Source organism: Cygnus olor, chromosome 2 (genome assembly GCF_009769625.2).
Source record: "Cygnus olor isolate bCygOlo1 chromosome 2, bCygOlo1.pri.v2, whole genome shotgun sequence".
Taxonomy (NCBI): domain Eukaryota; kingdom Metazoa; phylum Chordata; class Aves; order Anseriformes; family Anatidae; genus Cygnus; species Cygnus olor.
In genome coordinates this window covers 120,273,884-120,300,041 of record NC_049170.1, presented here as the reverse complement: position 1 = coordinate 120,300,041, position 26,158 = coordinate 120,273,884, and the positions used below count along the sequence as shown (strand labels likewise).

The window sequence follows — 26,158 nt, the reverse complement described above, 5'->3', positions numbered from 1 at the left end:
CGCGCGCGGCGAGGTAGCGGCGGTTGGTGCCCGTTGGGGGCGCGGTGCTGCAGCTTCCCGCCCTTGGGGCTTCCCGCCCTGCACGCGCCCCCCCTCATGGCGGGAGGGGGGGGGGCCCCTCACGGGTGTGGGGCGGTCCTGAGGGGAAAGGGGCGCCCGGCCGAGGCAGTTCGTGTGCCTCAGCCTCTGGGTTCCCAAGTACAGCCCCGGTGTGTTTAGGGTTCTTCCTAGCCTTGCTCTGCGCACCTTCTTTTCCTCAGAAGTGGCTGGTTTTATACATACAGCCCTGCTCCCTGTTCTTCTTCCTGCGTATTTTGGCTTGTCTGTGAAAAAAATGATATTTTTTGTTGATCGTGTGCATACTACCCTGCTCACTTTTTTATTCTCGTGTATTTTGGCTTGTTCTGTGAAAAAAAAATGGTATTTTTTGGTTGATCGCATACACAGTACCTTGCTCCTTTTTTTTTTTTTTTATTCCTGTGTCTTTTGGCTTGTTCTGTGGAAAAAAATGATCCATACTTTCCTTTTTCTTACAAGTTCCTTTGTACAGAGCAATGGACGATGAGGGGAAAAGCTGCATTCGTGCAGAAGTATCTGATATGTTGGAATCAGTTTCTTTTCTGGACTTGGTGGGTAACCCCTCACCTATGGAGTCAACAGTACTGTACAGCCCAGAGGAGCAGGAGGTGTGGATTGGTTTTGTGATATGCTTTCTGTTTATTTTATTTTTCAAGCTTTAGTTCAGGCAAGCATTTCTTCAGTAAGAAGTGCTCTGCCCTCAAGATGTGATTATTCTGCTTGCTGCTCATCACTTACAAATAGGTTATAACCTGTAGCAAATGCAGGTGGTCAATACTCAGTGGTGCATGCTAAGCTTTTGAGGTAAAGAAGTAAAGGATTTTGAGGTTAAGAAGTAAAGGATTTCAGTAATTGCGCTGAATGTAATGTGACTGTAATGTTCCTGTCAGTAACCTAAAAAAGGATACGGATCCTTGTCGAAAGCTTCTTAGGTGCTTGGAAATAAAGTTTCAGTGCTCTGCTGTTGCCTGTCTTTGAAGATGGTGTAACCATAGCTCATTTTTTAGAGTAGTAGGTTCCGTAATTGCACTCAGGTGGTTTAACCTTGTACACTGAGCAGTGTGCTGATCATGGGAAGGCTGTGGGGAACTGGTGAGACTCTGCTGAATCATGTTGCCAAAGCAGGGCCTCTGAATATCTCTGGGAAAGGAGGGAGCTTTGGGGTCCCCCAAAATCTCCCTGTCGCTATCGCTTCACTTGGACTGGGGGACCTTTGTATGAGGAGCAGTGTGGAAAAGCCTGTATTAGCAAGTGAGAGCTGTTACTGGGAGGAAGGTGGTGGTAAAGAGGTGGTTTCTTGAAGGTAGGAATGTATCAGTCTGTTACCTGAACACGCTCCGTACAAAATGGAAGTGCAGAAATACGGAGCAGCAATTAAAAACTGCAGCTTGAATTCAATACAGAGGGAGGCCAGAAGGTGGAGACAGTGCATTTTGCACCTCCAATAGCTTTCTTTTTTTTTCTTTTTTTTTTTTTTTTATCAAAATATCGGCTTCATCATAGAAAAGACCACGAAGTTGTAGGGTGACGTGGAGGAAGGGGGTAACTTCAGGGCATTAGGAGGTCGAGAAGCAAGTGACAGCTCAGGGTGTGAACCTCACAAGGAAGGAGAGAGGGAGGCAGCAAGATAAAATAGGAAACAGTACATCAGAGATATATGCTGGTGTGGTTTGGGGCTGTTCTATTCAAAAAGAGGCCATTATAACAATGCTTTTTTTTTTTTTTTTATGAATAGGTATACCAACCTTTGAAAGTTTTCTTGAGGGTGAGGCCCTTTTCTGTAGCAGAACTGGAAAACCATGAATCTCAGGTTAGTTGTAGAATTAAGTTTTTTCTTCACCCCTAATAGATCTAGTATTGTAAGCTGTGACTTTTTTTTTTTTAAAGCCATGTACTTCTTCTGGATAGAATTAGTGGATACCTGTGTAAATGACTTTATCACAATTTTTACTAATTTACCCAATACAGACCTGTAGCTCTTGTGAAACAACATTGTTATGTTTTTTAAAAGCTGTTGTCACTCTTGTATCTGTACAAGGCTCAAAAATTGAAAGTTTCATGCAATATATCATGTACTTCTAGGAGTAATACATGTATTTGACCCTTGAGTTTCTTGGGAATGTCCAAAATGCCTGGTCTTGGTTGATTTGCTGCTCTTCTTCCTGTCATTTTTTTCTATAAATTTTACAGTTATAACTTTTACAGTTTATTCTATCAGTTTTAGATGCTTTGGTGTTTTACAAACACACGTGCACATGCAAACACAGGAATTCTCCTCCTTCCCTACTCCCCTATTGCAGACACTGCTGTACTCAGCTGTCCTTGGAGGATGAGCTCTCTGCAGTGTGTCTGTCAGCCCTGGTCTTTGCAAGGCCCCATGGGCTTTATAATTTGTACCTGACCTGTTTGAAGAAGGATTTAATATTTGCTCTGATTTACTTCTTGAGATTTGCTGCTTCCTTTTTTCGTGTGTGCTCTAGCATTTAATCTGCCAGAGGTGAAACCTTTCAATTTTTTTCAGTAGGAATTTTTTCTCCAATTTCGATATAGTTTTCCCTAGTCAGTCCTTGTTGACTAATATGCACTGCCACAGTATTTCCAGTTTGGTATCATTCAGCCATCTGAGCTGGCTGTGAGGATGAATTGGTTTACAAAATCAAATTGTTTTACAAGTTGTCTCTTATTCTTCTTTGGAATGGGAAATTCTGAATGCCTGACCATCAATGAAACTACTTGTATGCTCTTAAAAGCAGTGAGGGAGGAGAAGAATAAGTGCTGAAGACTTTTGTTTTAAAGCTTTTGTCTTAGTGTAGATAATAAAATTGTTAATCTTCCAAGATATTAGCTGTACAGTATTTTGCGTGGTATGAAGGCTTTCTCAGCCTCCCAAAACTATGAATGTTTGCAAAATCTCAGGTTAACTGATCACTTGTTGCTTATAGAAATAACGATATATGCAAGCAAGGCATAAGAGCACAGGATGAAATTCTGTTCTTGATACAACTGGTAGTGATCCTACTCTCCTATCAGTGACTCTGGAGAAAGTTGTTCTGCAGATACAGACTTAGATCAGATGGTAGGAAGAAATTCTTCACTCAGAGGGCGGTGAGGCACTGGCACAGGCTGCCCAGAGCAGCTGTGGTTGCCCCATCCCTGGAGGCGTTCAAGGCCAGGCTGGATGGGGCCGTGGGCAACCTGGTCTGGTGGGAGGTGTCCCTGCCCATGGCAGGGGGGTTGGAACTAGGGGATTTTTGGGGTCCCTTTTCACTCAAACCATTTTATGATATGGTTGGTATGTACGCTGACAGCAGTGGTCCAACTCATGCCAACTTGGCTGTGGGGTTAGCTGGGACAGACAACGAGAGTGGCACGCCACAGCTCTGCAGTTCTGACTACTTCAGGGCCTCTACTCGCTATTTCTATGAGGCTGGAGGCAGCTGATGGCATGTGCTGCTGAGGTGGGATCCTTCTGTAGCTCGTTAGGATGTGGCACAGCTAACATGCATTCCTCATCCTGCAATTTGGAGGGGACGTTAGAGAGCACGGGGGCTTAGAGCCTGGTACAGTGAGTAAATGACTGGCCTAAACTCAGTACCCAGCCTCTCAGAGCTGCTAAATGAGTTGTCAGACCGACTTGTTATTGAGACTGCTAGGCAAAGCAGTACGTCCTGTGTACGTGCTGCACGTGGATTATTAGTGTGGCCAGCCTCTGCACACAGACGTCAGATTTAGCTACAATTGATAATCATTGCTGCTGATACTTCAAAACACCATCAGGCTATATTGACAGTTCAGTTTGTGGTTTTGGTAGCCTGTCTGGTGTAAAATCAGTTTTCCTGTCATATTATATTCTACATTTACCTAGTTATGTGAATGCCAGGTAATTGTATCTCGCCTTTTACTTAGTTGGGAAAAAGCAATCAAACTAGACTTGAAACTAATTCAGGTTCCTTCACTACTGATAACACCATCTATCAGTCAAAGGGTATGCTTCAAATTTAGTTCATTTATGCTATTCATAACTTGTTTCACGTTGCCATTTTTCCACTTCAATCATTTTAAGATTCTCTATAGCTTTGTTTTCATAGCTTTTATACTGCAAGCCCCAGTCACAAAATACTAGGGTTTGGAAATGGCAGCTTGGGGTGGGAGGTGAGTTGGGAGGAGGGAGAGGAAGGGAAGGGTGGGAAGGGAAGGAAGGCAGGGGAAGGGAAAAAGAAGGAGAGGGGCACAAGAGGAGAGAAAAGGGAGGGAGGAAAGGAAGAAGGGGAGAAGGAGAAGAGGGAGAGAAAAAGGGAAAGTGAGAGAAGTTGGTGGAAGGAATCCAAGAAAAAGATTAAAGCTCTTAGAAGGCTCCAGACAATTGCCTTAACTTTATCTACGCCCCTGTTTTCATGTGAAGTGACTATCTCTGTAGCTGTTACACACCTCAAAAGAGATTATCTATAAACTTTGCAAGAGTTCAGAGTTGTGGTAAATGGATGAAAACACTAGCTTTATTTACATAGGTTTTTACCTAAATAATTTGTGTGTTTTAGTTTACCTTCTCTTGTTTTTTTTTTTTAAGGGTTGTGTAACTATTGAAGATCCCCGGACAGTAATTCTTCATGCACCCAAAGAGTCTTCTGCAATGAAAAACAGTGAAAGAGGGATTGGTCAGTCTGTGCACAGGTTCACCTTTTCTCAGGTAAGCAAACTTTTTTTCTTGTTTTTAGTTACAGTTATTTTTAGCTATTTATCCACTGTAGTGATAAAAATTGGAGTCTTTCTACTACATTGTACAATTTGATTTTTCGTCTTTGGTACCGCGGCATTAAAAACCCAGCAGACTGCTTATTATTTACTTATAGGCTGTCAAGAGAGCTGTGTTACAATGCAGTTTCCTATTAGATGAGACAAGGAAGCTTCTTTGGCAGCTCTGTTGTTTTCTTGGATTAGATGCCACAGGCGCTTCTTGTAGGCACAAACTTACTGTGTTTCTGCTGTTCCTGCAGATGTCCTCATCTGGAAAGTGTTACAGGAAATGGCATGTTTAAAGGGACTTATGTAAGCATGTGGTTAGGGACTTACTTTTGAAAGAACAGCAGCCTAACTGCTTAAACCTTCTATAATGGAGAAAAATTTCTTAATTCTGTTACCTACTACAAAAACTTCTGTTCTTACCATATCAAAAGAGAAACAATTCCAGGTTTTGAGTCATTTAGGCCACTGTAACTGCTGATCTTCTCAATTGCGGGTGGTTGGTACAGAGGAGGAGGGAGCTGTGCATCACTAGCAGAGTTGTTGAAGGTATCCATTAAACAGTACGTGCTGAGTAGTATTCTGAGCAGTTTATTTTAGAAGTAGGAAAATATTTTTAAAGAATCTGAGTATCTCTAAGAATTTAGCAGGCATTCTGCAGAAAACCAAGCTGATATCTCCTACTCAGCTTGCTCTGACAAAACGAGTCGCTGCTATTCAGTGTTTAATGCTCTGATATGTTAAGCTTCTTTATGCACTTATCGTTCATTTCTTCCATTCTCTTCCCCAAGGTCTTTGGACCAGAAACTTCTCAAAGTGAATTTTTTGAAGGCTCAACAAAAGAGATAGTAAGAGCGTACGTTAATGGAGTGAATGGACTGGTGTTTACTTATGGGGTTACCAATGCAGGCAAGACATTCACTATCCAAGGTATAAAGCGTTTGCCAGAGAGCATCTATATCAACCAAGTCAAAATTCAATGAGAAGTTTGTACAAATATCTAAACTTTGATCTCCCCTTATTTTAAGGAACTTCAAAAGATTTTGGTATTTTACCTCGCTCACTTGACATGATTTTTAACCACATAAGGGGAAGACAGTATCTGAAGATGAACTTTAAGCCATATTTGAGCAGTGATGTTAAGAAACTAGAAGATGCACAAGTTAAACAAGAAGAAGCCATTAAAGCTGCTATTCTTGCATCACTGAAAGAGGTCAGTGACCAAATACTTCCTTATTACTGTATAAAGCTTCTTAAATACTTGATATCAGGCTAGTCTTCACTGATCTGTTTCACTATTGATTCTTTAGATTTCTGTTAGTCTACAGTATGGATACTTTATGAACTTTGGAATAATAAGGCAGCTGGTGGTTTTGGGACTCGGGGTAAACTGCAAGAACTTTCTGCAGCAGCATACAGTTCAAAACAAAATCTGTTGCAAAGCCAAAGCCTGGATTTCCACAGAGGGGCAGTTCTCCAAGTGGTGGCACCTAGCCCTTGAAAAGTCTCTGAAAGAGCTGACCCATCTTAAAACCTGCTTCTCGTTGTTGCTTACTGAATCTTCTTTGGGGTCAGGTCCTCAGACTGCTTCTCTGGGCAGTTGCTCAAATTCCAGTGCTAGTTCAGAGGAGATGACGACAACTCTTCAGCAGGGGCAGGAAAGAGGAGGAGTCTTTTTCGGTGGAAGATGGTTTTAAGGCAGGTTAAAAACTTGTAAGCCTGTAGTTTATGTATGCAGTTTCATATAGAAAGTTCTCTGATAACAGCAAGTAAAATGAAATGCCACAATGATTTTCCTAAAAGGACTGCAGCCTGCTTTAGGGGATTTTAGGTATCTTACTGGTCTCCGAGCCAATCACAGGATGGCTGGGGTTGGAAGGGACCCTTAGGGATCATCTAGTTCAACACCAAGACTGTAGGTATAATAGCTCCAATAGCAGAGACCTCTCTATATCTAGTGAGTTCTGTTATTTGCAGGGTAAGAAAAGGCTCTCATCCAAAAATGGGTGCCCTTGTATGTTTGACTGTTCTATACTTGGAAGTCTGTTTGCAAATTTTCACAGGATGTCTGGCTTTTTTTCCTTATGTTCTGATCATTTACTTCTGGTAAATCAGAAGTATGATTCCATATTTCATGCCAAAATTCAGTAGGTTCATCTGATTATTATTCAGAGCGAGTCTGAATTCTGGGAAGTATAGAAGTAACAATTGCCTGGGTTTTCTTTTTTCTATGGCCTTTAATACCAACATTCTTCAAGTTCTTGGTTAGCTCTGAAAGAATATCCTTCTATGACTCCAATTCATATGTAAAGTTCCCCTCTAAATTCTATTGTTTAATTTAAATTCTGTAAACTGAACTTTAGTCAGTCTGATCAACTTTTGAGGTAAGACCTCAGATAAAAAAATCTAAAAGGTCTGAAGACTGCGTATGTATTTTGTGAGTCTTAAAAGCTCACTTATACTCAGGAGGATAGAGGGTAAATATTTTTTTAAAATCTTTATGCAACCTACCAGCTTACAAGAAGGAACAAGCAGGAAGTCAGGGTCTAGAACAGGAGGTCAAATGCTGTATTTTGAAGATAACGCCATCCTTCACAAACATTCCTCTCTGTTAAATCACTGTCTGACTTTGCTAATAGTTTAGCTGCTGAATGTTACAGTAGGTGATCTAGATGCTGGTGCACTACAGTGAAAAGCAAACAGGACTCCACCATCAGGAAAGAAAGGTAAAAATAGAAAATAATGCGTAACAAGAACTTGCTTATACGTTACAATGCTTCCTTGCTGATAGCTCATCTGTCCCCCGTGCTGAAGGCATGCTTCTTGATAGCTTGTGAATAGCATCACTGTTCGGGTGCTCGCTCAGGCTTGTAATCTGAGAGCAGATATGGTTTGGTGGGCTTGGTTTTGGTTTACATGGATTTCTGTAGGTCCTTTTCCCAGGCTCAGTTTACAAGTCATGCAGAAAGAATCTGCTGTTCCTTTCGTTCTCTGTTTAAACTGCTCTGAATTACTGTAATACCCTTGTATTTAATGTTCTGCTGTTTGTTTGCTATACACTACTGCTGCAAAAACTTGCTTGGTGTACTTTGCACCCTGTTTCCTTCCCTTTACTTGTTCTTTTCACTGGGTTAAATATTGCTTTTTGCTGTATTATAAGCTGCTTTACCGACACTTTTATTCCCACCTGCTCTCTTACTTGCTATTAAATGTCAGGCTCTGTCACTGGCAAACAAAGTCAGTTCCTGTTCCCACTTGTTTTCAGTCAGTCTTAGTGTTCTTCCCTGTAATCTTATGATTTGAAGAATAGTATAGAATCATGGCTAATTCACTCAGGTTTAAAATCTTGTTACAAAAACTTATTTGTTATCACGTGCACAAATATTTTTTACATTCAGTCTTTCATGGGTGTACACATGCGAGTCTCTCTCCCTGCTTTAGAATTTCTCTTTGTACTTTACAAAGGGAATGAATAGAGTCCCAGTTTGTGGTTTTACTTGTAACTGCTCAAGCAACATAAACATACTGACAGTGCAGTCTTTGTAAAATGAACACTTCTAAATTAATGGCAATGAAATTGCACGCTATTTACGTTTTATAAAGGCAAGATCTGGCTTTGTACTCTGTACTTTGCTATTTGTGAAGATTACATTTTAGATATGCTAAGTGGGTACCATAGGCATCAGTAGGCAATCCATAATAATAATGCATAATAAACATATCCCTGCGCTCTAATAGTTAGACCATTGTGTGACTTTTGCTGCTTTTTTGAATCTGTTCCTCTCTTCTGCTGTCGGATGACCTCCATTTAGCTTTGGGTTTGGGGAAATCCGTGTGAATGCCCTAATGAGAACTTACACAGGTGCATAAAATATGGGGAAGCAGGGAGGGAAGTCCTACCTGGAGATGTAGGAATCTCTAAATAGTAGGAGATGCCACTTCTGTTACATCTGTTGTCCTAGAGATAATTTGAAGCCTATGCTTTGACAAGTCTTGGCAGGTTTTTAAATCTTGTTGACATGAAGAAACTTAGCAAAGGTGTGTACTCAAAATGTGCTGTTATCTATACAGAATTTTTATGGCCCTTTAATTTAGTCCTAGGCTGTTGGTTTATCAGATCTTTGAGTCCTTTAGGAATCCATCGCTTCCCTTTGGTGTGAGGACTTAAAAAGAAAGTTTGACTCATGCTCACAGACTTGGCACAAGCTTGTGACTTTTATTTGTTAAGTGCTGCTTTTGTCTGTCCTTTGCCCCCTGCCCTGCCACCTGTCCCTGGAAGAGGCTTATTTCTCCAGTTTGGTTGACCCAAAATACTGTTCAGACTTGTCCACTAGTTCATAAAGGCGCTCTGGGCAGTCACAATCTGACAGATGTCCTTGTTTCTCCCTGAACTGTAATGTCTCTCCTATAGTAGTGGCAAGTGGCCCCCAAGACATGTTGCTTGGAGTAGCAGAGGGCAATAATTCTTGTGAGGAGGGAAAGAACACTTGCTGATTTGAGTTCAGTATTGTCAGAAACATTTCTATCACAGCTGGAGTAAGGGTGGCTTGACAGTTTATGCTAGTTCAATATTTAAATCTTAAATACTCGAATGACTGTCATGTTTCACTTCTGCTGGTCTAGTAGTCGGTTCATTTGGATGTAACAGTCTCTTGTTTCCTCCAGGAGACAGAAAGTATCTCAGGTGCTGTTACAAATATGTGTCATGTGGAGTTGACTTCTTCCAACTGTACTTCAAAAAATCAGCCTTCTGATCCACTAGGTAAGTCCTTGGGGGAAAAAATGAATAGAAACTCTGGAACTTAAGAATATAAGTGGGTAACTATTGGAGGATTTAAAAATCTCTGTACTGCACTACAAATCAAAAAACTTTACCAAATTTAAATAGTTGAACTCAGAGGAAGAGTAACAATGTAAAATATGTTGTCATAGCTTTGCTCCTTTTGGGGGGAGAGGGAGATGTCATTCTGCAAAGCTAATGGATAATGTGCTGAAAGCTTGCAGTAGAAGGGGAGTAGCTTAGAATTTGTGCATGTTCTGGGTACACATGGCTGCTATGAAGTATGAAGATTTCTGGGTAAACTCAGTTATCCAGTACTTGTATCTCATTGTACAATGCATATATACAAACCTCCTCATGTTATAAGGTTCTATATATTGCCTCAACATGAGAGACTACTAAAATATTAAGATTTATTCATGTCATTTGACCACTAAACTAATTTTTCTTTTTTGGCTAGCAGAGAAGAACTTTGTTCCAATTGACACACCTAGGACCAATACAGGCCAAAGAACACAAGCATCTGTGTGGATTTCCTTTTGTGAGATTTATAACGAATATGTGTATGATCTATTAAGTGTATTATCTACGTCTAAAAACCAGAAGCGTAGAGTCTTAAGAATTTGTGAGGATCAAGGAGGCAATTCTTATATTAAAGGTAACAGTGCTGCTTATGACCTCAGCAGTTTCACAGAATGTCTTTGGCGATCAGAAGTGTAAAAGGTCTCTTTTCACAGACTTAAAGTGGATTAACACTCAGAGTACTGAAGAAGCCTGCAAGATACTAAAAATAGGAAACAAGAACCGAAGCTTTGCTTGTACTAGAATGAATGAGCAATCAAGTAGGAGGTTTGTTCCTCTCTTTATAAGAATACTCTCTCTCTCCTTTTAAGGATGGGGAGGAGGGGAAAGGAGGAGGAAACTTCAGAATATCTGTGAAATAAACCGCTCTTCAACATTAGCTTAAGACTTTCCTTGATTCTGGTTTTATTATTGAAATTCTTTCTGGAAGAAAGCTTAGACAAGTGTAGAGAAGCCCTTTGACCTCAGCAATAGCTGGACTTGGGTTGCCATTCATGGCTTTGGACAACCGAAAAGATCAAACCTTATCTATTTTTGAGTACTATCAGGGCTATAGATTTTAACAAGTGTTAATGACTGATTGGGGAGGGCTGCACAAAGGCTTTGAAGGAAAAGCTGGATAATTCTGCCAAGAATTATACTGCCAGCATGAAACCAGGAGCCTGTCAATAGGGAATGTAGGAAGGAGTGAGTCTTGCAGTGCCTTTTGGTGCTGCTAGATTGCTGTTCTGTAGCTGAGCTTGCTTGGTATCTTAAGATTTAAGACCCTAGCTCTTAGCCAGCTTTGGGAGAGGAGTTAAGGAGAGACTGGTTTGATCAAATGAGAGGAAGTTAATAAAATAAGGTGGTATATTTTCTGTTGAAACTGTCTTCCTAATTGTTTCTAAAAGTCCTCTTACTAATTTGTTTCTTAAGTGTGGAGGGACATGCTGCATATTCAACTAATACAATCATAGTGTTACTGAGGCTGCTTTTTCTCTAAAAAGCAATAGTTATACATTTTGTATTAGCTAACAACAGCTTCCATCAAATCTCAAGCTATGCTTCTACATGAATTTCACTAAAGATTATAGTGCAGAATAGAAATGTGTGCTTTTCTGGCAGAGTTCTGTGCCTAGCATGTAATATTTATTTAATATTTATTTGCTCAAGAGAATGCACTGACTTAGACTTAGCTTGTTCCTGAACCATGCTGTGTGTAATTTGCTTTTTTTTTTTCTTTAAGAAACTTCACTCTTTAATTGTGGGTTGGTGTTGAGGGCTAAAGCACCGCTTTAAATCTTTACTGGAGAATTTTGTCTCCTATAGTACGTGCTTCCTGATTTACTGGATAAACTGGGGACAGGGCACTTATGGCTCTGGAGCTTTCTTTGGTTTCAGTTAGCATATGTCCATTTTCTTGCCTTTGCAGCTTGATGTCTGAAACAGAATAACTATGGCATTTCAAGTATTGAAAATTCAACCTTTCTGGAAAATTGAGAATAATTTTGAAACCAAACAAATAATTGTGTATGTTGAGAACTAGAAAGAATTACAGGATTGTTTAACCTTAACTTAGTCCCTAACCTGTTCATTTCTAAGAAGTTAATGCTTCAGATTCACTGAGTTAAGATACCATCTAAATTTTGTACACCAAGTGGCCACCTCAGTACTCATTTTCTGATCAGTAGACTTCAGGGAACTGGCTTTTTTTTTTTCAGGACAGCTTCCAGGTTTCATGTAATATTTTTCCTTCCCCTGTATAGAAGGAAATGAAAAGTTCCAAAATAAAACTTTATTTCTGCCTTTTGCTGCTGGATGAATGCACTGCAAAAGTAGCTACTGTAAATCAGTGAATTCTTGTTCTTTTGCACTGAATTTTATGTAGCATTACACATTTTACTTTGCTTCAGTGGCTGCTTAATTCTCATAATTCTAGTTACTAAAAAGGGCTTCTTTCCATTCCAGTCACAGTATATTCTCAATCCGGCTACTAAAGCTAACTGATGAACATCAACCACATGTTCTTGGAGTTTCAGAGTAAGTGAATGCTTCAGCTGATTACCAGAGTGTAAATATTTTAGCATGCTTACACCTTATCACATTTTCTAAACTGGTGAACTCTCTTTTAATACAAAAACCAAGTCATCTGATTGCTGAGAAGGAAATCAGAATTGCACTGACTGCATAAAACTGACTGGACATCTGATAGGGCAACATTTCTACTCCTGTTCTTCTTACGCTGTAAAAGCTTGGCTGAGGGAACCTGTTAAAACTCTATCAGTAATACATATATTTGGGGAAATATCTTATGTAGTGCAGGAGTGGGAGGGGTGGGAGTGGGGACAAAGCAGTACTCGGTAATACAACACTAAAATATCAAGGTCAGCAAAATTCAAATGTTTGGTTGATAGAAGCCAACCTCTCAAGTCAGCGAGCAGCAGCTAACACCGAAGACTGAAGGTGCAAGCTGTCCCAGTTTATGGGTTGAATATCTGTGGCTGCACGTTTGGTGTACACCTGGAACACAAATTCAAGTTTATTTTCACTCAAAAAGAATGTGGGTGACATGCTCTGGGCCTGCTCTGTGGTGTAGACTACAGTAGGAGGGGATCAAGTGATTTGCTTGGAAACTGTTCTCTTCATCTAGAATGCTACTGTAGGTGCACCGGATTAGAGCAATTATTAAGTCCTTACACTTCTCTTCTGATTTAGAGGAAGTGGCCTAACCTTTTGGCTATTTAAATGATTGTTCATTTTTTTCCCCTGATTAATTGTCCCTTTAGTTTGACATGGAGGAATGAAGGCCGTCCTGCAACAGAATGTTTTAGTTCATTCACAGCTCCTACTGATCTGTCTCTGCTGAGCAGAGATAGTAACAAATACACCTCACCATGAAATAACATCTTTTAGTGTCAGATGTTGCCGTGATTAAAAGTTCTAAGATCACCTGAGGAAATGACTGCTGCTGTATTCCTTACCGCTTCCTGTCTAGTGTATTCTGCTGTCAAAGCTTGTAGCAGCTGTTAAATGAATGACAGTTGATAAGTTGCTGAAGCTTTTTTCTAAAAGCTGTTAATCTTCTACTGAAAAGGATAGAGATCATAAGATTGTAGCCTTTCACACAGTTCAAATATGTGCCTTAGTAGTAATGACTAGTATGTATAGTATTAATATGTACTTCAAATGTGTGAAAGGCTACAATCTTATGAAGATATTATATAAATAAATGTGTAAGTGAGCAATAGTTGGGTTATGTAAATTATCTAACTTCCAGATCTTCCTGTATTTTAAGAGCTCTCTGTATAGTAAGTAAAAGTGAAATTCCTTGATTAGCCAGGCTGATTTTCTGATTGTAGCCTGCTGTGTCACAAGGGACAATTCAGTGGCCTGACTTCAGAAGCACGTAATTGCTATAGCCGAGCAAAGAACTCTGAGGTGTTCTGGGAAAGGCTTCTGGCTGCTTATTTGCAGAAGAAAACCACTTCTTCTGCATCCAAAAGAGGCAGACTGCAGTTTATTGAAGCATACTATTATCTTCTGTCCTTGTGTTCCTTGAACTGTGGAAGATGGTCAAAGTGCAAAACTGTTTCTGCATTTCTCTCACTTTGTCTGGAAGCACTTAAATTGTTATTGCCACAAAATTTGAGTTCCTAAAGTGATTTTTTTGTAACGTAAGAATGCCTACAGAGTTTAAAATGAAGCCTACAAGCAGCCTTCTTTAAGGATGCTGAATAGACTGTCTCAGGAGCAGCAATTTTATTCAAATATCTTTATATACAGTGGGAAAACAGTTCAGTGCTGTTGTGCTAAATACCTTGCATGGTGCCTTCTGGACAAGGTACATAATAAGTACAACTTATTCCAGGATCTAGGTAGGCTGACATGAGTTACACATTTACAACTTAAATGTATAAAGAAATAAAAAACCAGAACTCTATTTTTATGCTGTTTAGAAACATGTTCGTTTGTGTGTTCTGGATAATTCTTGCATGCAGGTTGTCCTTCTGTGACTTGGCTGGATCAGAGAGGTGTAATAAAACACAAGCCTTTGGAGACAGACTAAAAGAAGCAGGAAATATTAATAATTCCCTTCATATCCTTGGAAAATGCATTGCAGCACTGAAGCAGAATCAAAATCCAAAGTAGGTAAAGAGTTGTAAACAGCATGCTGAGTGTTAGGTTGAAACCCTAAGCATCCGTTTATGCTTCCGTGAGGGATTCACATGGTAAGAGGAAAATGTGAATCTGTAAAATATTGTTAAGCCTTCTCTATTGCAGATGTCACTGGAATACCTGAATTTAACATTTTCTTTAAAACTGTGGAGAACAAAAAAAAAGGGGGGAGGGATTAGTAGCAAGACTACCAAGCTTTTTCTTAGTGTTTTCATATAAGCAATGTACTTCCTGTATTTTTTTGAGGTGGAAGGGAGTAAGACAAAACAAATCATACAGGGGGACTCATCAGACAATTGACAGATGTCCTGTACTTAGACACTGATACAAGCCAAAATGGTTTTCTAACACTAGGGAACAGCGATGCAGGCACTTCACTTCTCTTAGCTTTAAATATTTTAATTTGTTGGAGAGCTTATGAGAAAAGAAAGACTTTGATCTTTGAGACAAAATAGTTTAGGTTCAAATATGAGCATCTTACTTGATCTGTTTCCTGAAAGAAACAGAATTAAGCCAAGCTGCAGTATCACACAGGCCTTTTCACTTTTTTTCCACATTTTCATTATTTTTTTTCTACGAGGATGAAGCCAAGCTATATTCCGTTCAGAGAGAGCAAATTGACTCGTCTGTTTCAGCCATTCTTCTGCGGAAAAGGCAAAGCTTGTATGATTGTAAACATCAATCAGCATGCTTCCATGTATGACGAAACACTGCATGTAATGAAATTTTCAGCTATAGCCAAACAGGTAAGGGTGCATCTAATTTCCTTGCTATTCTGCAGTTTTGCTAGCATTTTGTGGAATGATCACATAGTATGGACTTCAGTGATTAGGACTGTAGATGTGTCATGTTAGTTCTTGTGCACAGTTTCTCTCTATGGCTTCCAGTAGTCTGGCCTGTCCTCAAACCTGTTTGTGGTAGCAAGACAAGATAGCCGCAGCTGTCTGTGGCTTGTTGAGGACTGTACCACAGACGCTGAAACGTAGTCTGGGAAGTTTCAAACATGACTGGTTATGCCGTACATCTGAGGAAGTGCAAGATTAAATTTAAAGCTTTTGATGAATTGTTTAATTTGTGTGCACTTAAGCATCTGTTTGCACAAGCTGACAATTGTTCCAAAACTTTCTAGACAGCTAGTGGTGGTAGCAAAAGAAGTAGCTTCTCATTTTGCAGTCCAATCAAGGTCTCTTGTGCCTGTGTTGCTTCTATTTGGCTAAATGCAAGTAATAACGAAGAGGGAAGGCATCTTTTTGTAAGTTAAGTCTTGAAGGTAGTGTGCTGTTCTTCTGCAGGCCTTTAAACAACAACAGCAAAAAAGATAAGCATACTTTCATGCTTTCTGCTAGCTCTGCTCCCAGTAAATTCAGGACTTGGAGCTGGTGTCTGGTCTTAAGTTCACTTAGTTTCCATAGAAGCTGCTTCTTGCAGGTTGTGGGATGGTGGGTGATTCTATTTCATGGCAAAAAAAAAAGTCCATTTCTAGTCCATGGACTAGTTCTTATACCTCTCAAGTCTGTAATGGCATGTCTAATCTCATCTCAGATTTTTTCTAATTATCTTTGGCTGCAGCTTTTGTAATAAGATAAGAGCATACACCGAGGAGACAAGCTTCTTTAATATGCTGTCCTATGACATAATTACTTATTGTATTTCCCTAATTAGGATGAATTGCTGGATCCTGGTCGCAGAATTTCAGGAAAGCAGCAAATGCTTTAGTGGTTTGCTCTCAGCTTTTCATCAGCTTTCCAGGAAACTATGCTAAACTTTGTTATTTTAGGGGGAAAGAGAACACCTTTCTAGACAACCACACCAAGTTTGTTAGCAGATTATTTTTCCCATTTTCACTTTGCTACAGTACTATATTTTTTTGTTTGTATAGATGATTATCTGCTAAAAGCCGTGTAAAATGTTGTTAATGTACTTGCAATCATTATTGTAAATACAACAACACATTCATGCTACTTCCTAGTATTCTGATTTCTGCAATGTTGACAGCACTGAACATTGTGTTCACCCCTGGATTTTTCAGGTAATCCAGACAATCCTGCCCAAAAGTTTAGGTTACTTCCCACCAAAGTTACTTGGAGGTGATGGCAAACCTATTGTACGCTTTGATGCTAACACATCTTTAGATGACCTTCCTGGCTGTACTGAAGCCTCCACAGAAGAGGAAGTGGACATCACCATTCTGAGTCACGAGGTAGATAAACATCTACTCAAAGCTGAACCTAGGAAAGCCGTTGCTATTAGCTCTGATATTAGAAACTTGTTGTAAGAGGTGTGCTGGAAGCTGTGTCAAATAAGAACTGCGTACATCTGCTCAGTGTTGAGTAAACCTAGACCTAAAGCGATCTAGCTCCGAGGGAACTAATGTTGTGGGAGGTCTTCTGTGGCTTTGTAGATAAGCCAAGTGCTAAAATTTAACTGATTGCACAATGAGACAGATAAGGAAGCAGTATGTCTGTTTAAAACACAATGTTATTTAGTTGCTTGTGCTCTTGGAAATGGCAGGAGCGAGTTAAGATGTGGCATTTTAAAAACAAAGTTTTATAATCTAGTGTTAACTAACCACTGATTAATATTTAAATGCCAAAATGTACCAAACCAAAAATATTTTTGATAGCATAAACTGTCAAGATGGAGGGAGACTGGCTTTGCACCAGAAGAAAATCAAACTTGAAAATATTTAATCCTCGGTGCAGCCCCCATGAAAAGAGGCTTATAGAAATGCCCATTGTGAATGTCCATCTGTATTAACACATCTTTTTGATGTGCATATCAATATGTTCTTCTAGTTTCTTTTCTGAACTGAAATATGTTAAATTTAGGATCTCTTGAAAACTACAGAGAATCTAAAAGAGAAGCTAGTTGCAGAAAGGCAAAGTAAACTCCTTCTGGAGGTGAAAATACGTAGAGAGATGGCAGAAGAAATGTTCCGACAGCTGCTGGAAACAGAGGAAGCCTGGAGGCAAGTCACATTACAATCCTATTCAAAACTGAATTCCACATATATAAAGGCATACACTTACATATATGCAAGGCATGCATGCTCATACTATTTAGAAAAGTTAGGGCTGACTAGTTTCAAAGATTCAGATGAAAAGAGAAGAGGAACATTAAAATAAACTTTACAGATTTGCCTCTTCCTATGTACAAGGAGAAAGTAATGCTGCTTTCTGATGAACTTTGTAACTTGCAATTACTGCAGGCTGTCCTGTCTTGTTGTTAATATTTGGCAAATACAGAAGACTGTTGTAGGTACCTAACTGAGGCTTCTGATTGCTCTAAGGCAAGCACTTGGTCACCACATGTTAATATACATGCGTGTGCTTCAGGTGGTTTGAATTGTATCTCTTTGAGCTCTCCTCCTGGCTTCTTGATGACTTTTGAACTTATCTTACTGTCTTATTAATGCAGGCAGCCGCAGTAACTTATGTTACTAACTTGGGGATTTCTTCAAGTGTGTCCAGATTGCTCAAGCTGAATTTACTTCCTCTTATCTCATCTCTTCTTGAAAATGGTTTCCTGCTGTTTGAGTTGCTAACAAACACTAGCCCAAAGTTAAGTTGTTGCCAGCTGAACACTCTATGCTTTAACACCTCTGACTTCAAAATCATTTGGGTGGCTTTGGCCAAACACATGAAGCTAGCTATTAGTGATACTTATCTGTTGGGCTGATGTTCAGTCTCTGCTGGGCCAGATTTTAAATTGTGACAAAACTAACATGTACTTTCTGTAACCTGAAATAATAAAACAAAGCAAACTTGATCTTTAATGAAAAGACTAAACAAACAAACAAACAAAAAAACCCTGCCCACACCCCCAGAAACAGGTTTCAAATATCAGGTCTGAGTGTAATCATACCTACCATTACATGTTCGTGGAATTTTTTAGTAAAACTTCTGGTTCACAGATCTTTCAAGACATGGTCTAAACCCCATACTTGAAAATATTATGCAGACTCCTGTCTCTTTAATGGTCATACTAACAGCAGTCTTATGAGTGATGTAGCTACAAGCACTGATCACTGGTATACCAACAGAATTTGAGATATATCAGGAGGTTTTCAATGCCTCAACTGAAACTGAAGCAAGGACTGTGCTTACACTCAAAGTTAGATTTCAGGTTGAGCTTTGTTTAGCCTTGTTAAAATCACTTGAGCATTTGGGATTCTAACTGGTTGTAGTTCCTGGGGGCTGAGTGGTGTCTGTGTGTGATGATGTGAGGTTTGCAACTTGGGTTGGTGAGTTAGTTGACAAAGGTGTGTCGTGATAGAGGATCTTAATTCCTCCTAGGCATCAATTTCCACTTGTTTGAGTGCTTATGTCTGAAGTAAGTTTGATACTGGCTTACCGCTTCTGCAGCTGTAAAATACCTAGTTCAGTGTCACTGGAGATTCATGCACTTGAGCTGTGAAGCGCTTACGTAGCGTAGTGTGGTAGACCAACAAAATACCACATAGATATTTTTACTATTAGCCACTACTATTATGACCTTCAGCTTCTAAACAAGAGCGATGTAGTTTGTGCTGAGGTCTGCAGCTGTGTTTAATAGTTCTCATTTGGAAGAGAGGAAAGGGTCAGAATAACCACAGCAAGGCTGAGTTCAAGGGTTAAATACATACTCTTCTGTAGCATTCTGTTTGGTATGCACAACTAGAAGTTATGCCTTGATGCAAGTCTGTAAGATGACTGAGAATAAAAAGGAGACGAGGGAGAAGAGTACTTCTGTCTTCTATGTTTACTATTTATTATTAGATAAATAACTTCGGTGTTGCAAGTTGAACATGCGTAGCCAAACTGTAATAGCTGTATAATTCTAATCTGTTAAATAAACTAACATATCCTTCTCAGCAACCGCTTGGAAGATATGAAAGACAGCTATGAAGAAAAACTGGAGAGCAAATTTGAAATGTATAAAGAGGCCATCAAGAAACATGCGTACATGTGTGCAATGGAACAACTTGAAGACCATTATGTTCCCATAGAAGAATTTATAGCTGAACAAGAGAAAGTTGAGGTATGACTTGATGGCTGCTAATAACTGTGTGCTGATAAGTTAGCCTCTTAACTGTAAATAGTGCTTTTCAGACGCATTCAGGAGTTCTAAATGTAACACTGAACATTCAAAATAACTTTAGCAGTTCAGCCTAGCTATTCCGATGCCTAAAACTATCCATAGGGATAGACATGTTTTGTGTCGAACGTTACTGATAGCGTATACCTAAACTTCCTAGTCTATGAGAGCCCAGTTCACTTAAATCTTTCTCTCTGTAATGTTATCTCTGTAATGCAATGACTGCAACACCTAGAGGGATAGTGTATGCAGCAGTCTGGCTGTGTGAATATCCTTGGAATTGCAGGGTGTAGAGTGAAAAGTTAGCCTGAAAGGGCAGATGGGCAATTTAGTACAGGATTGCTATTTTAATGATAATGCATTTTCTGCTCTGAAGGTCTGTAATGGAGGATTATGGAAAACAAAGCAGTGATGAGAAATAAAACTTTACACAGGAGAGAGCTTAATCTGAATGTACTCACAGCTAGGGCTGCTCAGTAGTTAGTGTCAGTAGGTTACTATTCCTTTGCACAGCGTAAAGAGTGTGCAGCTTCTCAGAACTGCACGAGTGTGCTACCTTAGTGATAAGTATTTGTAAAAGAAGTGCACAGTAGCACATCTGGAAAGATGTACAAGGGAGGTGGTGTCTCCCTGCACTCACCTGTCCAGGAACTGATCAGACATCTCAGTCCACTAATAAGCAGGATTCTCTCAAGGTGTGAGGGAAGTGTTTTCTGTTGTACATTGTAATAGGTAAACATTTCTGAGCTTACAGCTCTCTATTCAGGTGCTGACAATCAATATTGTGTAGTGCAATGGCCTCTCCTTTTTCCAACTCCTTCATACTTATCTCGTATGACAAGCGTTACTTATTTTTGCACGTAATGGCTATTCTCCTCAGATGGTTGCATACCTAATTTTCTATCAAAATATTACCAGATCAAACTCTGTGGAGATCTCCTTAGAAACAACTGTCAGTAATTCTCTAGATCAGTCCTGTGTGACTTCTGATTTCTTTACTTCTGATTTCTTTTGTTCTAAAACAATATTAGATCAAATGTGTTTTTCTTTTTGTTGTTGTTTCCGTTTGTGTTTTTGCTGTTTTTTGTTTGGCTTTTGTAAAAATAAATGGAGATAAGTTGGGCTGCTGCTAAAAGATAAGAGTTTACCTCTACTTGCTAGTTCAGGCTGGCAGATGATTAAAAATGGGCAAGCAAAATAACAAAATAACCGACTCTTACCTGCAGTTCAGACTGGAATTGAGGGTGGGGATGATGACTCAGTTACCAGAACTGTTGATGTTTTTTTTGCCTACTTAGACTCTGTTTATATGTCCACTTAAGCCACAGCTATACACCATTTTGGGGGGAGAAGTTTTTAATAGTGTTCTCTGTAGTTATATCTGCCTCTTATGCAGCTGCATGGCCAGTATAAAGGAAGATTCAAAGCCCAAGATGGTCTTGGTAGAAAATTAGGTAAGGTTAAGTAGAAGTTTAGATAAATTCTACCATGTCCCTTTCTTTTTTCAGGATAGAGAGAGTAAAATATTGCAATTAGAAAGACAACTTGATGAACAGTCACAGAGATTGTTGGCTCTGGGAAGTCCAAATTCAGATATACTGACTACTGAAAATGGCACGGAACTAGGTAGGAATCTAATCTGGATGTTTGTTGTTCCGTCTACTTTTGGTTTTGTGTATAAAATCAAACTCTTTTTTTGTCTATAGATCTTGCAAACAAGATGATGAAGAGAGCCAATGAAGGACTGCAGAAACAATGCACAGAGAAGGATGAGGTAGCTCTTGCTCAATATTTAACAAATCTGGGAATGACAGTCCTAAATTCTGGCATGGCTTCAATGCTTTACGATTCCACTGTGGGGATGAAAATTCCTGCAAATGGGTGTCAAGTTTACAAAAGAGTTCTTACCCAGTTGTGGATGCCTCTTGTCGAAGGCTGACTGGCATTACTGTGGCTTGTAGAGGTGTCTACTGCTCTGACAAGTCACGTGGCAAACATAATACGAGGTGGAAGTAGGGGAATATATGGGCTTGTATTGTAAACGTTGCTGCTGTGGCCTTGGTGCGTTCCTTCTGGAAATGCTGCCTGCTCATACACAAGGGAACAGTTAAAAGAATCTGGTAGATGTTTAGATCTAGAGCCAAAATAGTGGTTTAAACCCATCCTTGCTGCGAATATTGAATTCCACCATGCACCTAAATAAGGGGTGAGGTCTCAGTCCTTTAAACAGACAAGATCCCCCAGTTCTGAATAGCTTGTAGAGGTGGAAATATGGGCTTCAGGCTGTGTTATGGAAAACAAAATACTATTTTTTAGGTAGACATTTTCAGTCCACACCTCAAACAAACTTATTGTAAGGCCTGTGTTTAAAGAAGATGGGGAGGAGGGAAGAGATGAGCCTTGCTCCTTTCACTAATAGCAAATAGGAGTAGGGTTTGGAGAAACAGTTCCAGCTGGTTCTAATAAACCCTGTAAATGGAAAGTGAACTTAAATCCCTTTCTATTGAAAAAGTATAATCCAAAAATAACTTTTTCCTTACCAAGTTTAATGTCTCGTTTTATGGCCCTGGCATTTGTTTTCCACTCCTTGTCCTCAAGAGCTCTGCAACATTTTCCATTTCCTGTGTCAAATTCAAATTTTGATGCTAGAAAGCAAGTTTGTCTTCTACGCTTGATTTGAGGATTCAATATTGATTCTTTTGCGAGGCTGGAAAATGTCAGTCATGGGATTGCTGCCTGGCAATAACTGGAGTGAGTGTGGTTTAATGTAGCTGCTGTCATCAATGCCCTTCCACTGCTTTGCTTCACAGTATCTGTGCATGTGAGTGACTGCTTTTCTTCCCTCCCACTCAGCTGTTAAACACGGGGCAAAGGTTTTCCAGTTCAGCAATGTAGATGTTTCCCCTACAACCGTGTAGAATTAAACATTGATATAATATTGCTGGTTCTGACTTTCTTTTCCCTCTCAAGACTTTATCTGCCAATATAAGAATCCATCTTCCTAGCAGAAAGGTGAAGCCTTCTTTTGTAACTGTACTCCAGGTCAGAGCATAAATAGTATTAATGAGATGAGAGCATTCTAACAGCTACCCTTATAGAAAAGGAGCAGACTGTTCTAGAAGTCTGTGCTGCTGTTCTTTGATTGCCAGGTCTGAGCAATCAATGTACAATTTCATCACAATGGCCCTTGAATACTCCAGCTGTATTTTTACTAGAAATGATGGGTTGGGACGTGGCAGGTTGGAAGAAGTAGTCTTCATCTTCGCTGCTTTGATCTCCCAGTTTGCACTGCTCAGTATTAATCAGAAATGCTTACAGTGTCTGTATGAGTTCTAGTCAGAAACCAAATGCTTGTAAAATGTGCTGTCTTGAACTTCAGTGTGCATGGGTTTTATTTTCAGCTTATAAAATCTCTGAAGTTGAAAATACGGAAATTAAATGAAACTCTGCTAGAAGCTAATGAAGGCTACAGAAAAATGGCAGAAGAGAACAGCAGACTGAAGCATACAATCATGCTCAAGGTTTGACAGCCATTTAACAACAACTTTAACGTGGCTTGTTTCTGCAGTTACAGTTGATGTTTCTGCATCTTTGTACATGTAAAAACACTGTTCAGTCTCGCTAACTGCTTTTGATGTTAGCATAATGTTTTTGCTTGTTTTTTGTTTTCCTTTGTTCCATTCTGAAGTTCCTGAACTTACACCCCTCAAGTTTCACTTTTTGGCTTAGTATCCTGTGACACAAGGCTCCTAAGACTCCGTTTTCAATTTAAGTAATAGACTCAGTTGATAGGGAAACAGTGCTGACACTTCTTGCCAATCTGAAGATGCCCCAATTTATTGTCAAGCACAGAAACTACTGCTTGGAACACTTGCGGAATCCTCTCTCCTGTCTAATCATGAAATGGTCTGCTGAGGGAGGGCAAGCAAGCTAGTACACTAATGTTAGCACAAAAATACCTAAACGTTTTTGGCTTGAAAGCTGTGTTGGCGCTCCTGCAGAGGTGCCCAAGCTGGATAAGAGCTATGGGCAGGTAAACCGCTTAATATTTCAAAAGCTTCATAAAGCTGTCAGCGTCTGACCTTAGGCATCAACTAGATTCTGAAGTAAAAAATGAAAAATTTGACCTTTTGACATTTTGCATCAATGCCTTGTATGTAACTTCCAGATGAAGTAAGACTGATATCAGATAGACTTGGGACTATGCAGAAAGTAATTTTCAAATAAAAAAAAGTCAGACTGAAAATTGTTCATATTGCATTTCATTTTTCTTAATTGGTGTTAAGACGTAGAAAGATGTCTTTTTAACCACAAGGACTAGAGAGTATCTTGAAGACTGTTCGGCCCACTCAACGGATTTATTCAGTCCTGGTTAGGAAACTTATAACTATGAGTTTTGATTTGACCAGTTTTGCTTTAGTAATTAGTTTGTGGCTTAAGACTGGAAAGCCTTCTTTTTTTTGGTTCCTTGAACAACTGACATTCTTTGCATGGTGTGGCTAAGCGTTTTAGTGTCAGCTGCTTCAGTCAGACTTAGTCTCTATATCTGATGGCCCAATAGTTTGCTGTTCTCTTAATTACATAAAAGAAATGGCTACTGAATAGCCACTTAGCATAGTAATCACAGGGGTGTTTACTGAAAATAGTACAATAGAAATATAGAAAAAAATAGAAAATTAAGCTATATGAAAGTCTTTGGGGTGTTCATGCATCTAACACAGCCATATGCTCATAGGATCAAGAAATGAATAATCTTCAGAACTGGGCTAAACGTGTTCTTGAGCTTGAAGAAACAGTGTCTTCCCTGCAAAAAGAACTCGAACGCAAAAAGCATTTCTCTATTGAGGAACCAAAACAACAAAAACCCCGGAGAGGTTTGTTGGCCAACCTGAAATCCACAGTAGCAGGCACTGCTAGTACACCTCTTGGTAAAGGCTGGGGCAAGTGTGAAGATGTTTCAACCCCTTCAAGAAAACATGTACTGTTTGCTCATAAAACAAAAGAATAATACTTGATTAATGAAATGTGCAATTACTGGGTTGCTTCATCAGTCTTAAACTGTTGTTAGCTGCTTTTTTCTACCCTTAGATGCCATCCTTACTGTCATGTTAACTGACAAATGTTTAATGCAAGACTTTTTAAATCACGTTGGGTCAAATTTAGAGCTGTGTAACTGTAGACCTAAACTCTTGCTTTTACTGTTGATATGGGGATGGGATTTGAGAAGTATATCAATATATAAAATATGTAATATACACAATTTTAATTCTTGAGTAACTGCCATTGAGGTCTTCTGTACTTATAAATGTGATTCATGCAAAGTGGGATGTTCCTCCTCTGCTGCTTACCTTTTAAAATTAAATATTTTGCTTTTGTTGCTGATTCCCAGAAATCAGATGGCTTGTATTTTTATAAATTATCTTGATTCTTCAGAAAATACAGTGACTTTCACCTGAGAACTACCCTCCTGGGACTAAACTGACCAAATTGTTTAACATTTGACCTCATAAAAGAAATAAAACGAGGTCTTATCTGGCTTCTTGCTATTTTGTGGTTAACTTGACTTTGTAAAGGAACTTGTTTTAGTATTGTTTGACTTACCACTAAGGACATGCATTAAACTCTGAAAAATCTATTTATAATAAAGCTTTCAATTAGTAGATTAAGCTCTGACTGTTCCTTTTATAAAGGTGAGAAAATCAATGAAACCAAAGAGAAGGTAAAATCATAAGCTTTGAGGCTGAGCTGTCATAGCGATTGACAGGTGGTGATATTGAGCTGAAAGAATCATAGCTCTGCTTGTTACTTACCCGTATCTACTAACGCGATGTAAGAGCAAGACTGGGGCATGATAAAACTTGAAATAGCTTCCTTATGGCAATTTCAGTCAGTGAGTGTGAGGTTTTCCTTAACTACTGTGAAAATACTATGCCTCTAAGAGTAGAAGAATTGTTTTAGGACAAAGCAGAGCCTGTAAATTAATCAGCTTCTGTTGCTTCTCGTGGTGGAAGGGAACCCAGTTTGGAGTGAGAACCTTCCCCTCATGTGGAGTCGCTAGGTGGTGCAGCCTTCCTGTGTGATACTGTAACAGCCCTTTTTGGATGTGAATGCTCTTACCAACCAGTTGCTTGAGTTGGTCTGCTCAAATGCAGTGATAAGTAATCACTCTGGTATGTCTTTAACCTGTCTGAAGAGGTGGGATCTGAGCCAGTGCAGGTCTCGTGTTTTGAACTGTTTCTCTTAACTCTTAAATATGGATTATCTCCAGGGTAGAATTTCTAAAATATTATTCTATTCCCACACAAAATATTCCAACTATTAAAAAATATTTTGGTGTAGTGCTACACTGCACTGAGTACTGATCCCTTGAACAAGAAGGCTGCTGAGTACAAATTGCTCTGGACCAGCAACGGTCAAACATTAGGCTAATACTAGAAACTTACTATAATATCACTTCAAATGATTTCATGCTGCGCTTTGATGCGCCGTCACTTGTCTGAGATTGTATGCTAGCACGTTTGCAGCACGCTATCTATAATCTCTCATACTCTGAGCAAACACCATTTCCATGCACCTTCCTGCTTCCCGGATCACTTTTGTTGGCTTCAGGAAATGGTTTGAAAAACAAAGTTATAGTATCTCTTAAGCTTTTTTCCTTAAGCTAAAACACAACCTGTAGTGAAGTACTTACCAAGTTTTAGCTGTAATCTTTTTCAAAGTGTTGCAACGGACTGTTACATTAAAGAA

At 39.4% G+C, this 26,158-nt stretch overlaps 1 protein-coding gene across 2 annotated transcripts; it reads left to right on the top strand.

The window, feature by feature from the left end:
• Positions 1-25,071, top strand: LOC121064310 (kinesin-like protein KIF20A). 2 transcript variants are annotated; one of them, XM_040545573.1, is made up of 19 exons: positions 1-13; positions 538-686; positions 1,814-1,888; positions 4,646-4,765; positions 5,610-5,748; positions 5,847-6,031; positions 9,484-9,580; positions 10,059-10,256; positions 10,336-10,447; positions 12,128-12,199; positions 14,158-14,304; positions 14,916-15,081; positions 16,365-16,535; positions 17,164-17,303; positions 19,189-19,354; positions 20,920-21,037; positions 21,118-21,185; positions 22,813-22,932; positions 24,147-25,071. In XM_040545573.1, the coding sequence occupies exons 2-19, from the start codon at positions 555-557 to the stop codon at positions 24,417-24,419; spliced, it is 2,499 nt and encodes an 832-aa protein (XP_040401507.1). In that variant the 5' UTR covers positions 1-13; positions 538-554; the 3' UTR covers positions 24,420-25,071. The 2 variants fall into 2 exon arrangements, with proteins under 2 accessions (XP_040401507.1, XP_040401508.1); XM_040545574.1 differs by lacking the exons at positions 1-13; positions 538-686 and adding an exon at positions 1,625-1,720.
• The last annotated feature ends 1,087 nt before the right edge of the window (positions 25,072-26,158 follow it).